Below are 17,189 nucleotides of genomic sequence, written 5' to 3'. Positions count from 1 at the left end.
GATCATGGTGCACAATTTTTTCGATATGTTTTTGTATCCGATTCGCCAGAATTTTATTGAGGATTTTTGCATCTAGGTTCATTAGAGATATTGGTCTGTAATTTTCTTTCTTTGAAGTGTCTTTGTCTGGTTTCGGAATCAGGGTGATGTTGGCCTCGTAGAATGACTTTGGAAGTTCTCCCTCTTTTTCTATTTCCTGAAATAGCTTGAAAAGTATTGGTATTAGTTCCTCTTTAAAGGTTTTGTAAAACTCTGCTGTATACCCATCCGGTCCTGGGCTTTTCTTAGATGGTAATCTTTTGATGGTTTCTTCTATTTCCTCAATTGATATTGGTCTGTTTAGGTTGTCTATATCCTCCTGACTAAATCTGGGCAGATTATATGACTTAAGAAATTTATCGATGCCTTCACTATCTTCTATTTTATTGGAGTATAAGGATTCAAAATAATTTCTGATTATCTTCTGTATTTCTGAAGTGTCTGTTGTGATATTGCCTTTTTCATCCCGTATGCTGGTAATTTGAGTTCTCTCTCTTCTTCTGTTCGTTAGCATGGCTAAGGGTCTGTCGATTTTATTTATTTTTTCAAAGAACCAACTTTTAGTTTTGTCAATTTTTTCAATTGTTTCTTTTGTTTCAATTTCATTAATTTCAGCTCTGATTTTAATTATTTCTTGCCTTCTATTTCTTTTGCTGTTGTTTTGCTCTTCTTTTTCTAGGATTTTGAGATGAAGTATGAAATCATTTATTTGTTGATTTTTTTTTGTTTTTTTTTTTTAAGGAATGAACTGCAAGCAATGAATTTTCCTCTTAGAACTGCTTTCAATGTGTCCTGTAGATTTCGATATGTTATGTCTGTGTTTCTGTGTTTATTTAATCAATTGAATAAATAATTTTATTAATTAAATTAATTGATAAGCTGAGGAGGCTGGCTTTGAATTTGTAATCCTCCTGCTTCACCCTTCCACCTCACTGGGAGGTGGTGCTGTGGATTGAACCCAGGTCTCACTAAGCATACACTCTACCACTCAGCTACACCTCCAGTCCCTCAACTAATATTTAAAAAAGAAAATTAAGATGTGTGATCTAAAATATACTTATGAAATACTGAATCCTAAAATGAAAAATGTATGTGTGTGTGTGTGTGTGTGTGTGTGTATATATTTATACACATACATGTATATTTTTTGGCTGATTCTAGAAATTGAACCCAAGGCAAGGTGTCACATGTGGTAGACAAGCACTCTTCCATTGAGCCTCTTCTCTATCCCTGAGAATATATATACTTTTCAAGACACATCGAACAAATTCACCAACTGATCATGTAGTAAGGTACATGGAAATGTGAGGAATTTTCAGAAGTTAATATAAAAAACATTTTCTAAAACTAGAATATAATTAAAATAGGCATAATACTTAAAAAATCTAAAATATTCTTTAAAATGTTCAAATATAACTCAATTGTTATGAGTTAAATCACTGTTGAAAATATAAAATTATTAACATGCCAGCCGTATGTAAGGGATATGTAGAAGAAAAATAATTCCGAAAAACATTTATTTATTTATTTTTTATTTATTTTTGGGTACCAGGGATTGAACTCAGGGGCACTCAACCACTGAGCCACATCCCCAGGCCTGTTTTGTATTTTATTTAGAGACAGGTTCTCCCTGAGTTTGCTTAGCAGCACCTTGCTTTTGTTGAGGCTGACTTTGATTTTGTGATCCTCCTGCCTACAGGTTTGTGCCACTGCACCCAACTAATTATTTTAATAAATTATAAATAAACGAATTGTTCTCAACTAAAGAAACCAGGAAAGCAATAAGAATATAGAAGCATAAAATGGGAAGAAATGGTTAAGATAGACGAAATTAACACAAAATGCCACAAAATAGTTGAGACGAACAATATAATTGAATCTTGGGAAAGAAATGAGTTAAGTGAAAGTTTAATCAGGTTTGACCAAGAAAAAAATCATCTTACAGTATAGTGGGAGGGAAAACTGGGATAAAATTGCAAAGGTAGAAGAAATTTGAAGAATAAAAATATCTTTTAAGTAGTTATAAAGTATTTACTTTATATCAGGCTCTGTTCTATGTGCTTTGCACATTATGAGCTACTTCATTTAAGTAGAATCCACAAGAAGAGGATAATTTTCCAGAAACTTGTAATTAATGAAAGTGACTTAATATAATTTAAGCCAATAAGTGTTAAGTAAATTGTTCATAAGTCTCTTTAAAAATACATCAAATCCAGATTAATAGAAAGTATTTCCCTGATTTTTATTTATCTGTTGGGGAAAGTTTGATCAGTGGGTACTAAGTTATAGTTTGATAAAAGAATAGTAGGATGACTATAGCATTCCCATACTGTTTATTTCAAAAAGTTTAAAAAAAGAGATTTTCAAAGTCTTAAAAAGATAAGTGTTTGAGGTGATAGATGTGTTTAAACTGATTTAAATATAACACAATTTATAGACATATTGAAACTTGACATATCACTTTTACATTCATTTTTTTGTGATTTTATGTCATCTGTTAAAATTTTTAAAAAGTAATCCAGGATTGCCTATTGGCAGTACTTCTTACCAGAAGTCCTATTTATTGAATTGAGAAAAGTGCAATTTAAATATAGACAGGATCTGGCACCTGCCTGTAATCCCAGTGCCTTGGGAGGCCCCAGGCAGGAGGATTGCAAGTTTGAAGTCAGCCTCAGCAACTTAGCAGGACCTAATCAACTTATTGAGACCCTGTTTCAAAATATAAAAACAGCTATAGATGTAGCTCAGTGGTTAAAGTAAATATATATATATATATATATATATATATATATATATATATATATATATGGAAAGGAAAAGATAGTACTCTTCATATGCAAAAAGTATGATTATGTAGACAATATATTAACTCTTAGACCCTCTTTAGTGAGCTTTGTTGCACATAAAAATCAGTTGTGTTCCTACATCAGGAATAACTAGTTAGAAAAGTTATTTGAAAAAGATTTTATTCATAATAGCAAGAAATACTACTAAAGGATCTGTGCATAAATCTGCCAGATATTTAAGATCTTTGTAGAGACAATTATAAGGTAACAAAACAGCTGAATGAAGAAAAATACTGAGTCTCATTCTCAGATGTACATTTTTTATTTGTGAAATGAGATGTGTCATAATTAAAGGTTTTCTTAATGGCATATAACATAAGCGTGCTTAATAGTCTGTTTTACTAACTGGGTATGATGGCATGCCTATGATCCCAGTAATTTGGAAGGCTAAGATGGGAGCATTGCAAGTTCTAGGAGAGCCTCAACTTAGCATGATACTGTCTCAAAAAGGACTGGGGAGTGTAGTTCAGTGGTAAAATACTCCTTGATTCAAACCTTAGTACCAAAACCAGAACAACCCCAAAACCAAAAATAGATATATGACAAAGATGCAAAAGGATTTGCTTTTCAACAAATATTGACAGTTATACATTGGGCAAATAAAATTAGATCTTCATCTTAACTCTGATAAGAATAAGTGCCAGATGGATTAAAGACCTAAATATGAAGAGTGAAATTTGATTTTTCATGTTATTTTAAGAGGAAAATATCTGATATAGGGAAAGGAAAGACACTCTTAAGTCACAATAGGCACAAAACATAAGGAGAAAGACTTAGCTATGTTAAACTTAAAACTTATTTTGAACAAAACAATCTTTAAAAAATAGGTTGATGAGCCACAGATTGGGAGAAGTTATTTGTCATTCCCGAAACTGAATTGGTATACAGGATTTATAAAGAAATACAACTCTGGGGTATGGATGTAGCTCATCAGTATAACACTTGCTGTGAGGCAATGGGTTCAAATCCCAGCACTGCAAACAACAACAACAAAAAAAAACTAACAACCCAAACTATAATATACAGTTAAAATAATGGTACAAAATGTGATCAAGGATATGGATTAATATACAGAAGTGGATGCTGGGTGGCAAGCAAATGAATTTCACTGATAAACTAGGAAACATTTGGTAAAACCATAGCAAAATGCTATCTAATAACCATTAGATTTATAAAAATTTTTAAGTAAAAGAATAAATGATAATATGGATATCCTAAAGGGAACTTATTCACCTTTGAGCGATTTGTATAAATCTGTTGGACTATTTTGGAGAACAGGTTGTTAATATCTGCTGAATCTGTTGGTATGCTTCTACCAGTAATTCTAGTCTTAGACTAGTACAAATTGTCTAGGAGCTATGAACAAATGTCTTTACTCTAAAGTTAGTAGTGAAGGCTGGGAAACAACATAAATGTGTATAAAGGATTTTTGCTATTTTCATACAAAGGCATTCTTTAGAACTCTTGAAATAAGTTGATAAATGTCACTACAATTCAGTCTTTGAAGACAATATTGTAAAATGTACGGTACACTGTGATGCTGTGGATATTTATGTATAGTTGGAAAGCGCTCAGAACATTGTTTATGAATACACAAACACATACACACAGTTGTAGAAATACATATGTGATGATAAACTTCAGTTGATCCTTCAAGTTGCTTAGGAATAAGTGGTATCAAGGGAGGATACACGTAATAAGTATTCAATAAATGTCTAGTGAAAAATATAAATTAAAACTTTTTCTATATATCACATTTCAGTGATTAAAAAACATACCTTAAAAATCAGAATTAGCTAACATTCAGTGTACATTAGATTGTTTAAAGTAAGTTGTTCAGAAAACATCAATGACATGGGCAATGCTTGATACATAATAATGTAAAGGGAAAAATATGCATCTGCTTATTTTTTCTATCCTTTTGACTTCTAGTATGTTGATTGATCCAGTCCTTTAATCATATGTCATTATTCTTGGTAAAACCAAGATTATAAAATCTTCATTTATATCATATGGTATTATTCTTTATGAGCTATACAAACTGTTATTCAAAAGATGTTAATCCAATTGTAGTGTGTTATGTTAACTTCCTGTTGCTAAAGGAGGAAATTTATTTTGGTTTACAGTTTCAGTCTAAGGTTATATAGCCCTGTTTTGGGGCCTATTATAAGGCATTATGGTGGAAGTTCACAGTGGAGGAAACTTTTTTACCTCTTAGCAACTGGGAAGGAAGAACGAGAGAAAGGGGTTAGGGTCCCATTATCCCCCTTTTAGGCACACCCCCAATGACCTAACTTCCTTTCACCTCTTAAAGGTTTTTCCTAATATTTTCATAGGCTGATCACCAAGCCCTTAGCATATGAACATTTGATACCCAAACCATATATGAACATCATTCAAATGGAATTTGATAGTGTATTAGTTTGCTGGGACTGTATAGTAGAATAATACTGCGTGCCTGGGAGGCTTAAACAACTGAAATTTAGTTTCTCATAGTTCTGGAGGCTGTTGTGCCTGTAACATAAATTGGGTGATTGGGAAAGAGACAGTTCATTCCTTAATAGGTTATGAAACTGTTTTCACATAAAACTTTGTGTTCTTTACAACAAAATGAATGAAAGAAGCAGTGGTAAATATTATTTCAACTTTATGTGTAAATAGACTTAGTCATGTAAGTACTCATTGGCAGAATTAGAACTCCAAACTCTTTGTTGAATACAAAAATTAGTGGTCTTTTAACTACTATGCTTATTTTTATTAAAGTTAGGTTTTTCACTATATATATATATATATATATAATATATATATGCTTTTTAGTTATTGAGGGACCTTTATTTTTATTTATATGCAGGGCTGAGAATCAAACCCACATGCTAGGCAAGTGCTGTATCACTGAGCCACAACCCCAGTCCCAGATTCCTCACTTCCAACCTTTGAAATGTAGTAGTATTTCTGGAATTGATATAGGTTAAGTAAGGGGTGTGTGTGTGTGTGTGTATTTTTGTTTTATATCTTAAAATTTCTATTACCTATAATGCCATTGAAAAAATGCTTGCTTTTTATAGGCTTTCCACCCACAGGATTTGTTTGTTAATACAAATAATAGCGTCACTGTACCAGTGTGGAAATATATTTGTAGTTGTTCAATATATGCTTATCCTAAAATATGAGGGGAGAAAAATGGATTCAAATCTTGATTCAACCACTTTATATTAGAATAAAAACTTAGATCCTTTGAAGATTGAGAATTCTCAAACTCCCATTGATTTATTTTTATTTTTCTTTTTTTGGGGGGTATAAAACTAGATTAATTTTTAGTTCTTTACTAAAAATTTTGAGGTGCCATTGAATAGTGATTTTGTTGGTTTAGATAATTCTTTTCCTCACACAGTTGCGGTCTTGTAGTAAGAGTGAGTTAATATCTAAGAGCTCTGAGATCCTAATGATGTTTCAGCAAGTTCATCGAAAGCCCATGGCATCCTTTGTTACCACTCCTGTTCCACCAGACTTTACCAGGTATGACAGTTTTTAGATTTCATTTTCATTTGACGTTTGTGTGCAAAGATATACACTTGTTTCCAAAGAATAAATCTTCTTAAGTCTATATAGCTTTATAAGATGCTTTTTATAATGTGATCTCTGTTACGCATGTAAATCTGGTCTCAGCTCAATAGGTGGTACCCACCAGTAATCCCAGCAGCTTGGGAGCCTGAGGTAGGAGAGTCACAAATTTGTAGCCAGCCTCAGCAATTTAGTGAGGCACTAAACCACTTGGTCAGAATTTTAAAAAAATATATAAGGGATGGGGGATATAGCTCAATGTAATGTGCCCCTGTGTTCTGTCCCCAATACAAAAAATAAAAGACAATAGACTAAAAGAAACAAACAAAAAGAGAGTGAATTAAAAACTTTTTTCTTGAATCTTTTATTTATCTTTTGACTTAATTTGTATCTTGTTAAACAGAATTAAGAAGTGGATAAAATGTCCAATATGACCTGGATCTTCAAAGATAGTGGGAGGAAACTATTGCAGCAATTGCAACCTGTGTATGTTTCTAGTGTTCATCTTTAAACTTTTCTTAAAGCATATTTTTTTATCATATGTAGAAATACACTATTTTTCTTAACACTAATGCTTGAGATTCTGTTGAAAAGTGTCAGTGCTAGACCATACCCCAGTCCATTTGAAACGAATTTTCTGTGTATTTATTAGTTGGCTATAAAGTCTTGACAAACTTTCAGGGTGACTTAAACAAAACAATTTACTTCCTCACCGTTTTGGAGTCAAGAAAAAGTATCAGAAAATTCAGTGTCTGGTGAAGCTTCTGAAGTAGTAGGCATTTGCGTTCACTGTCTTCAAGTGACATTTTCTCTGTACACGCAAGGAGAGATCAGTCTCTGGTGTTTATTCTCTTTATGTGGACAACAGCCTTATTGGATTAGGGCCCCACTTTTACTTCATTTAGCTTTAATTACTTCCTTAGGCCCTAATTCCAAGTCACATGGGGGTTTAGGGATTCCATGTAGGAATTTGGGGTGACAATTCAGTTCATTAACTTTAGGTACAGATTAACAGTTTGTTCTTTTTAAATCTTAGCTTATTCATAAAATGAGGGCCAATGTTTCAGATTAATATTTTGGTATGACACATTTTATCTTATACTTTAGAGGTGACTTATGAAAAAACTATCATGTTTTTCTTGCATGTTGAGGAGAGTTATGGTTCATTTAGAAAACAACTCTTTTTATAAAAAAAAATAAATTTTTTTTGAACTCACTTTCCTTTTCTCTATAACACAATGCTCCCTAATGGCCATAAGGCATACATTGCACTGGAGTATATGTTGTAAACCAGGGTTTTTCTACTTTGGCATTTTTGACATTTTGAGTTGGATATTTTGTATTATGGAGGGAGTTTCCTGTGTGTTGTAGGATGTAGCACCCTTTTGCCAGTAGCACTCCAGCATTATCACCTTGCAGTTGTAACAAAATGTTTCCAGACATTGCCAAATATTCTCTGAGGGCAAAATCACCCCTGGCTGGGAATTACTGGTAAATGCACTTACTTGTTCCTTATCCTAGATGGATTTTTAAGGATCATGAGTGGGGGTCCCATAGTCCTATAAACAGAAAGGCAAACTTACTGATATGCAAGGGAAGTCTTTGTTTCTGATTAACAAACCTGATAAAACCAGGCATGGTGGCATTCACCTGAAATCCCAGATATTCAGGAGCCTGAGGCAAGAGGATCACAAGTCTGAGTTCAGGTTCAGCACTTTAGTGAGATCCTGTCTCAAGATATGAAAAGGGCTGGGGATATAGCTTAGCAGTAATTACCCTGGGTTCATTCCCTAGTTACCACTAACAGATAAACGAAATACCTGATAAAATAACATCAAAGCACTGAAAAATTTTAAAAGTATTGGGTATTTGCTACCATTAAATAGGTTTGGGTGATTTAAGAATATTCACCAGGGCTGGGGCTGTAGCTCAGTGGTAGAACACGTGCCTCACACATAAAGCACCACATAAAAATAAGTAAAGATATTGTGTCCAGCTACAACTAAAAAAATATATATATATTTTATATATATTTATATATATATAATAAAGAATATTCACCAATGTCCCAGTGCTTCCTCTATTTAACTGTGTGGTCACATTTCAGTTTCAAAGGTACTGTTTTCCAGTCTATGACCAGTGGAAGAAAACATAGCTTTTAACATTTAACATTTAGATTGTTTGGGAAAATTCTGCTGCTGCTTTTTCTCTTAGTTTTCCCTCTCTTCCTATTCCCTTTTCTTTCCTCCCTTCCTCCCTTTCTTTCTCCCTCTCTCCCTCCCTTTCTTTCTTTCTTTCTTTTTTTTTCTTTCTATGGTGCTAGGGATCAAACCAGGGCCTCAATGCATGCATGCTGAACAAGTGCTGTACCACTAAGCAACATCCCCAGCCCTTAGAAAATGCTTCTTGAGCACCCTAAGCAATATTAATATCATAGTATAGTTGGAAAACCACTGATTCAGGTAAATTTCTATCCTGTTACCAACTTTCAACAGCTTATCAGGCAAGCAATAGTGCTTACCGGTGTGATAATTAAGTGGCTTCCTCTCTAGTAATGCCCACCACCTTTTTGGAAATTTTGACTTTTAGCTTAACTCTAATTTTTAATGGAGACTTAGTTTACTATTGCAATATACAGGAAACAGAGGTGATCTGTTGATAACTTGATCAGCAAAGAAGAGCTGGCCAAATAAAAAAGACTGGCATTTATTGATGTTAAGTTACAAATCAAAGTTTAGAAGTGCGAAGAAGTGATGTTTTAAGCTTTGAGATTGAGACTGGATTGTTTTTAGTTCTGTTAGTTAATGTTTGGTGTTGAAGCCACTATGGAGATGAAAAGGTGCTAGCACTATCGTAGGTGTTAAAGAGGAACTAAAATTATCAGTCAGATGTTCTTTATTAAGTAGTTAAGAATTGTTTTTTAAAATCAAATATTTGTACTCATTTATATACCATTTTATATCAGTTCTGAAAAGAAGTGAGGGTATAGACAGGAATGGTCAAGAAAAGTATAATCTGGAAAAGAATTGGGAAAGGCCTTGAAAGATATGTAGGATTTTGTTGGAAAGATGAGAATGGGTATGTATACATAAATGAAAATATGGATATGATAAAAGCTGTTATTCGGGGGATAACAGGGAATAATCTTAGCTAGAATTTGAAAGGTTATTTATTGTTGGGGCATAATGAGAAATAGAACTGTTTAAGTGTCCCTAAGGAGAACTGAGAAGAGAGAATAGTATAGCTCTGAGTCCATAGAGATTATAAGTTTCTGGGAGAATGGTCAAGTTGGGAGGGAGAACCAATTTTTATGCAGCTTGATCTATTTCCTTAAGGGAATAAAGTGGATACTTGTCTTCTCTTTCCATCCTTTATTCATTAAGTTAGGAGGAGGTCATATTTCTAAAGATGCATAACTCATTGGCTTGCAAATTACTGATTAGATTTATCGTTCCATTAAAGCTTCTTAGGCACTAATTGCATTATTTTTGCTAGAAAGCATATGGAAATCATATAGAAAGCATAGAATGGATTTGAGGCTACTTCCCCGTATTCTGTGAAGATGAAGATTGACATCATCACGAGATGAATCCATTCATAAAGAATAGTCTATGTTTGTGAGACGAGGTATAAAATTATGAGGAGAAGATAGAGCAATGCATTATGTGTAGACTGAGAATGGTAATAATAAGATTAAAGATAACCTGAACAATCACAATTTGGAGTTGTTAATAAATAGTTAAAGGTGGAATAGACCATTTAGCTGTAGATATGGCTTTGAGTATATAGGTAAAGAATGCAAAATAAATGTTTGAGCAAATGTTTCTCTTCATGATCTGACAGCAAATATTTATAAATATTCATTCAGTGAATATTTATTTAAATGTTAGCCATGTTCCAAGCATGTGTTAGCAGAAAATGCAGTAGAAGAGCCCTTGTGATTGATGAGTTAGGGTTTAGTGAGAGATGACTGGAGCAGTCATAAAATGTGATGACTGGTAATAGAGGAAGTGTATGAATTCTGTTTTATGCTATCTCATTGCACTAATTTGATATAGTGCTGTTTGTGTCTGCATTTTTCCTGAAAGGTACATATGTAGAAGTATATCGCAATATATTGGATTGACAGATCTATTTTCTGTGCTCTGGGTGTGATCATTTTTTCCTCATCTAGTGAGAGCTAGACTACACTAATATCTTGGTTAGTGAGTTTTGGCAACTGTAGTCTTCATCCTGTAAACTTTTTCTTAGATCATTTTCAGTTGACTGGGTCATCTTCTGCAGTTTATATTCTGATAAACTCTTTTAACCCTTAGTGGCTGATGAGGGCTGGGGATTGGCTCAGTGGTAGAGCCCTTGCCTTTTATGTGTCAGATTCTGGGTTTGATCCTCACCACAGTGGGATAATGGAGGTTGTGTGTGTGACAATGATAGTCTGGATTTAAGGTAATAACAACAAAGGAACGATATTACACTGGATGTTGAGGGCATGATTGGAGAAACACTACATAGCTCATGAGGCAGCTGGGGATTGGTTGAAATCTTTAGATACTATGAGGATGATCTAAATATAGGCAAACTGACCAGTACTGTAAATTACATAAGATTATAGCCCAAAACATACCACTTTGTGAACAAATTTGAGGACTTTATTGGGAAAATTCCTTTAGACCTCTGATTAGATTTGTGGTTCCATTAAAACTTCTTAGGCACTAAGGGCATTATTTCTGCTAGAAAGCATATAATGGGGAGACCTTAGGGCTGACTTCCACGAATATCTGACTTCTAAATCACTTACATGAAGGGGATTAAAGATTTAGGGGTGAAGAATGTGAGTCAGGTAACAATTGACCAGGGATATGAGTGCTTCACATAGTCAATTTGGATAGTAGTTTTATAGTTAACAGTTGCAGGGCAAAGTACATCTCCTTACTGTGAAAAAGATGTGACCTATTTAGCTGAATAAAGAATAATTTATTTTTTATCAATACTGTATTTTCATAGGGCAAATCACTAATTTCTTTAGGCACCATCATAGTGTGACAATGTTATTGATGTGTCCCTATCTTATTTTGGTCAAATTTTTGATGAATTGACTTTAGAAAATGTATCTGAAGATATTGTGAAATGGCTTTCAGTTTGTTGTTTTGTTAAACTTTTTATCAAATTTATAGTGTGTATTAAAACACTGTATATGTTAGGATTTTTATAATAAATGATGCTTTAATGACTTTTGAGGTGTTCTAATGAGAGTACCACACACCATCCACATGATCTAAGGGTAGTTACCAGCAAAATGGATTATCTCATATCCCATCTGCTATAGTTATAGTTAAGTTCTCTTTGGAGGAGATAGTATGGAACTAAAGTTGTTTTAGGTAAATTTGCATTGCCAAGAAAGTATTATTATGCTAGTCCATCCCATTTATCTCCTAAGTGATTATGTATTATGTAGGTTTATTTACTAGTAAGAAGTCTCAAAGTATATTTAAAGTCTATTAATATTTCTACAAAGTTGTTTTGAGGAATTCTTTGGATAAATTATGATATTTTTAACTTTGCTATTTTCATTTCTAAAGCCTGCTTATATTTGTTTTATAATTCAAAATTGTAGCCTAAGCACCAATTTCTTTCTTTTTCCTATTTTCTCGAGTATACTTTTTTAGTCTCTTTGTAAAATTTAAAAACTTGGTAGTTTTAGGAATTCATTTAATATTATATTTAACAAGGATTTGGAAATATCTCATAGGGACTAGTTTAATAAAGTTTTAAAGGTATTATTGAGGGACTTTTTGCTTTTAAACTAAATAAAATTTTAAAGTTGCATATTAAGCTAAATAATTTTTTTTTTTTTTTTGCTTCTTTTTAGTGAATTAGTGCCATCTTATGATTCAGCCACTTTTGTTTTAGAGAATTTCAGGTAAGGGTTTTTGACAACTTTGTGTTTTTTTTTTTTTTGTATGTATACATAAGGAAAAGTCAAAAAATGTGATTCTTCAGTAGGATAGAGATTGGTGATCTGTGTTACTCAGATTAATAATCTTAGAAGAAATAAGTTTCCTCTTAGAAACATAGGTGGTGGTCTCAATTGTACAATATCTGAAATGCTAGGACTGGAAGTGTTTTAAATTTCATATTTTAGAATATTTGCATATGTTTAATGATGCAGAATATAAGTCTAAACATGAAATTCATTTGTTTTATACACACACATTATATTTGTAGCATGCAGGTAATTTTGTATGGTATTGTTAGTGCCTTGTGATTTGACTGCACCACATCAGATGAGGTGAGGTGTGGTATTTTCCATTGTAGATTCATGTTGGAGCTCAAAGGTTTCAGATTTTGGAATGTTTTGAATTTTAAATTCTCAGATTATTTATGTTCTACAAAGACTGGTAAACATTTTAAAGAAGAGAGTCTACTTAGGTTTTGCTAAAGTGCGGGGCCAGAGAAATATAGAAGTCAGTGATCCCCTACCTACCCATCCTACGAAACAAAAGTGTTGGAGTCCATTTGTTTCAGCTTCAAAGTGAGAAATTGCCTGTAAGAGGCTATTATAAGAAACTTACAGGCTTCGTAAGTTGCATGTTAATCTTATTAGCCTTTGCTGTTTTTAGTTTAGAAGCAAAGATTCAAAATCACTGAGATCCTCAGGGACTTGTCTTCAAGGGTAACATGAAACTGGGAACTAAAAATATAAGGTCTTTGGGAAAAGAACTTGGAGTAGGCAGTAACATCAAAATAAGGTTATACTGCTGAGTGCAGTGATGCATGCCTTATTCCCAGTGACTTGGGAGGCTGAGGCAAGAGGATTGCAAGTTTGAGGCCAGCCTGTGTAATGTAGCAAGGCCCTGAGCAACTTAGTGAGACCCTGCCTCAAAATGAAAAATAAAAGGGATTGAGAATAGAGCTGATTTGGTAAAACACACTGGGTTAAATAATACCCAGTACCCCTTCCAAAAAAAAAAAAAAAAGGATTTCCCCCATCTAGTGTGTTTTTTCTTATGGGATAATTTTGTGGCTAAAGCATAGTCTCTTAAGAGGTTTTCCCCATATACATCAAGGTTTAGCAGGTTATTCTCTTGTTTTTCCATATTAAAAAAGGATAATTATACTACACAGAAGTGGGAAATAAATATTTTGCTTTTCTTGTTTTTTGTTCAGTGCTGGGATTGAACCCAGGGCTTTGCACATGCTAAGCATATGATGATCTACCATGAGCCATGCCTCCAGCCTTTTTGGGGAGTGGAGTGGAGGGATGATGAAAGACTGCTTATTGGAAGAGGTGGAGTGGAGGGATGATGAAAGACTGCTTATTGGAGCAGAATTAACTTCAGGAAACTTAATGATTCTTTCCTTTTCCCTTGAATGTCACAATTTCATTTTTACTGAACTTTATAGATATTGCTGAATATTTCACTATTAAATTTTCTCTTATTTCAGAATGTAGATATTATCTAAACTTAACAGTGAAATCTTGACTTATTCAGTTGCTGTCTATGAGTTGTTCAGGATTTCATATAAGTAACTCGAAGAAAGTAGTTGGTTTTTAAACTTATTGCCGTTTTTACAGTTTTGATCTTGGGATTTGGTTGTTTTTTTCATAAAGCACTTTGCGCCAGAGAGCAGATCCTGTTTACAGTCCACCTCTTCAAGTTTCAGGACTCTGTTGGAGATTAAAAGTTTACCCAGTAAGTTTTTTATATTTCTAATTTTGAAACCAGAGATCATTTATTCTTCCATGGTGTATTAGTTTAATGTTTTAATGGAGTAAGGAAATTAAAATAATGATGATTTTGTTTTTTTGTGGGATACATTACTAAATCTGTGGAAAAAATGAGTTAAGTGTGGATATAACAAATCCTGAGACATGATTAAATTTTATTTCTGGTTTGTAAAAGAATTATGCTTAGAAGAAATATTTAAAGTTCTTCTTTTAAAAATGCTTTAAAATATTAAAACATAAAACTATAAAAACATTTGCTGATGATGAATTCAGGATTTGACCCATATATTTTCTTAAATTGGCCCATGAATTTTTGTTTTTTTAGGCTAGTTTTTGTGAAGAGTTCTGTGTATGTTAAACGTCTTAACACTTTTCAGACTTGTTAATCCTTAAGTTGTATGCCTTGATATTTTCACTTTTAATGTACAGAAGTTTAAAACTGTTATGGACTCAGATCTGTTGGTGTTTTATAATTTATTTTATTGCTTTTAAGGTTAAAAATATTTCACAATTCAGATGTAAGATATTAATCTGCATTTTGTTGATCTTACTGTGCCATAAATTTTTTGTTTTTTTGGTGTTTGTTTTTTGCCTTCAGCTTGTGGTTTAATTTTTTTTAAATTGATAAACGGTTTCTATTTGCATAACCTTGTTTTTTTAAGAACTTTATTCTTTTTTAAATTTTATTTTTAAAATTTTTTCTTGTTAGTTTTACATGACAATAGAATGCACTTTGACAGATTGTACACAAATGGAGCACAACTTCTCCTTCCCGTGGCTGAACATGGTGCCAGAGTCATACCAGTAGTATAATCATACAAGTATATAGGGTAATAATGTCTGTCTCATTCCATCACATCCCCAAACCCACTTCCTTCCCCTCACTCTCCTCTGCATAATTCTAAGTTAACCTTCTTGTTTTTTAGGATGGAAATGGAGTTGTCCGTGGATACTACTTATCTGTGTTTTTAGAACTCTCAGCTGGTTTGCCTGAAACTTCCAAGTAAGAGTTGTAATAAAATAATAACTTTAAATGTGTTCCTATCTATATCTCTCTAGAAATTTTCATTAATTACTTTTGTTAATTGCTTTTTTTGTGTTAAGATGTACATTACTGTGGAATCCTTGGCACAATATGATGATATTATGAATAGTTTTAACTGTTTTCTCTCATTTAAGAGTATAAGGATTTATACTCTTAAATTTATTGGGAATCCCAGAGTTTTTCTTTATATGTGCTATATCTGTTGTTATTTTCTGAATTAGAAATTAAAACGGAGAAAAATATTTAAAAAATTTAAAATTCACTGTAAAATAAGCCTATTGCTTATTAACATAAACTTTTTTTTTAAAATGAAAAGTGGCAATTTTCCTAAACAAAATATTTATTGTGAAAATTTCTTGCTTTGCGTTTTTGGAAATCTCTTTACTGTTTTGCTTAGCTGAGTTGGGTATGGTGGTTCATGCTTGTAATCCCAGTAACTGAGTGGAATGAGGCTGGGGATTGCAAGTTTGAGGCAGGCCTCAGCAGTTTAGCAAGAATGTATCAAGATAAAAATATAAAAAGGGCTATGGCTCAGTGGTACAGTAACCCTGGGTTCAATCCCCATTATTGGACAAAGAAGACAATGACAACTGGATTCTCCCATTTGCTTCTATTAATTTCTTATAATAAGCTCTTTTGATGGAAATATATATAAATAAAATTTGGCTTCACAGATTTTGAATACACTTAGTTGGAAAAATTTGAAAATGAGATATAATTCAGAAACCATAAAATTCACCAGTTAACAAATGTACAAGTCAGTGATTTTTTTTTTTAAAGACCTAGAGTTCTGCAATCATCAGTTATATCCAATTTCAAAACATTTTTATTACCCTAAAAAGAAACCTTGTAGTCACTTCCCAATTTCTTTCTGCCTAGTCCCTGGCATCCACTAATCCAATTCTTGATAAGGGGAAATACTATAAAAAATAGTTTTATAATTACTTATCTTCTTTAACGTCATACTCAATCTGAACAAGCAGTAGTTTGTTTAAATGTTACCTGTGATGTGGAATTAAGAGCCATATCAATAAACTTTTTTTCCCCTTATGATATAAAATCTGTCAACTCTGGTACAGAATATCTGTTTATAGCTAACATGGAGTAACAGGGATGGGATTTACCCCTTTCTCCTGCAACAACCCCAAAAAACCCAACATTTTCTAGATTAGGGAACAAATGAAGCAATTCTCAAGAGATAAGAAACAGATTAGTTCTTTGATTGCTCTGTCCTATAGCCATGTGTGTTTTCAGGCTGCAACACAAGAATGGGTATCTGAGGTAGAATCTTGTAGACTTTTTAGTTGAGGAAGTAGTGCTAAGAGTTTAGGACATCCAGTACAGCTAGAATGCATTGTACAGATTACCAGAGAGGACAGAGCAGTAAAGCCACAGAAATCCAGAGATTCATAGTGGGTTCACCTTGACTATTCAGCAGAGTACTGATTAGGACATTCATGTGAGGCAAATGCCTGAATTTGGAAAACAACTACCTGAAAGGATTAGAGGGAATAATTGAGTACTGATGCTTACACAGAACTAGGCACTATGCTTACTTCCACCAACGACAGTGGAAATACTTAAAATTAATGGGACATTGGGTAGTGTACTGAAGAAAATTTATCCTAAGTAGCAAGGAACAGTTATCCCTAGAGTGAATAATGCTCTGGATTCACCTAATAAACAAGATTATAAAAGTATCCAACATTAAAAAAAATTATTTGCAGTGTTTGGTGTGCAAAAAAAAGATATTAATGAGTATGCAAATAGGCAAGAAAACATACTTAATAAATGAGGAGGAGAATCAGTCAATTGAAATTAGGCAGGAACTGACAAAGAATGATGAGAGAAAGACATTAAGACAGAATTGTATTCCATTTGTACAAACTTTAAGTAGAGATGTGGAAGACATAGAAGACTCAAATTGAACTTCTTGAAATTGAACTATTTGAGGTCACAAATAGACTGG

At 33.1% G+C, this 17,189-nt stretch overlaps 1 protein-coding gene across 17 annotated transcripts in view; it reads left to right on the top strand.

Moving 5' to 3' along the window:
• The window catches only part of Trim37 (tripartite motif containing 37), a 203,916-nt gene that overhangs the window by 28,638 nt on the left and 158,089 nt on the right, over positions 1 to 17,189 (top strand). For 15 of the 17 annotated variants that reach the window (XR_013436152.1, XR_013436153.1, XR_013436154.1 and 12 more), the window contains 4 exons: positions 6,277 to 6,401; positions 12,316 to 12,366; positions 14,059 to 14,140; positions 15,102 to 15,178. Coding sequence is in view for 14 of the 17 variants with exons in the window: in XM_040269053.2 (XP_040124987.1) it covers positions 6,277 to 6,401; positions 12,316 to 12,366; positions 14,059 to 14,140; positions 15,102 to 15,178 (335 nt within the window). In the remaining 3 variants the exon portion in view is untranslated. The remainder of the gene's footprint in view (positions 1 to 6,276; positions 6,402 to 12,315; positions 12,367 to 14,058; positions 14,141 to 15,101; positions 15,179 to 17,189) is intronic. The other 2 variants (XM_078042327.1, XM_078042328.1) reach the window with 1 other exon arrangement.

Source organism: Ictidomys tridecemlineatus, chromosome 3 (genome assembly GCF_052094955.1).
Source record: "Ictidomys tridecemlineatus isolate mIctTri1 chromosome 3, mIctTri1.hap1, whole genome shotgun sequence".
NCBI classification, from domain to species: domain Eukaryota; kingdom Metazoa; phylum Chordata; class Mammalia; order Rodentia; family Sciuridae; genus Ictidomys; species Ictidomys tridecemlineatus.
This window is presented reverse-complemented; position numbering and strand designations above follow the sequence as displayed.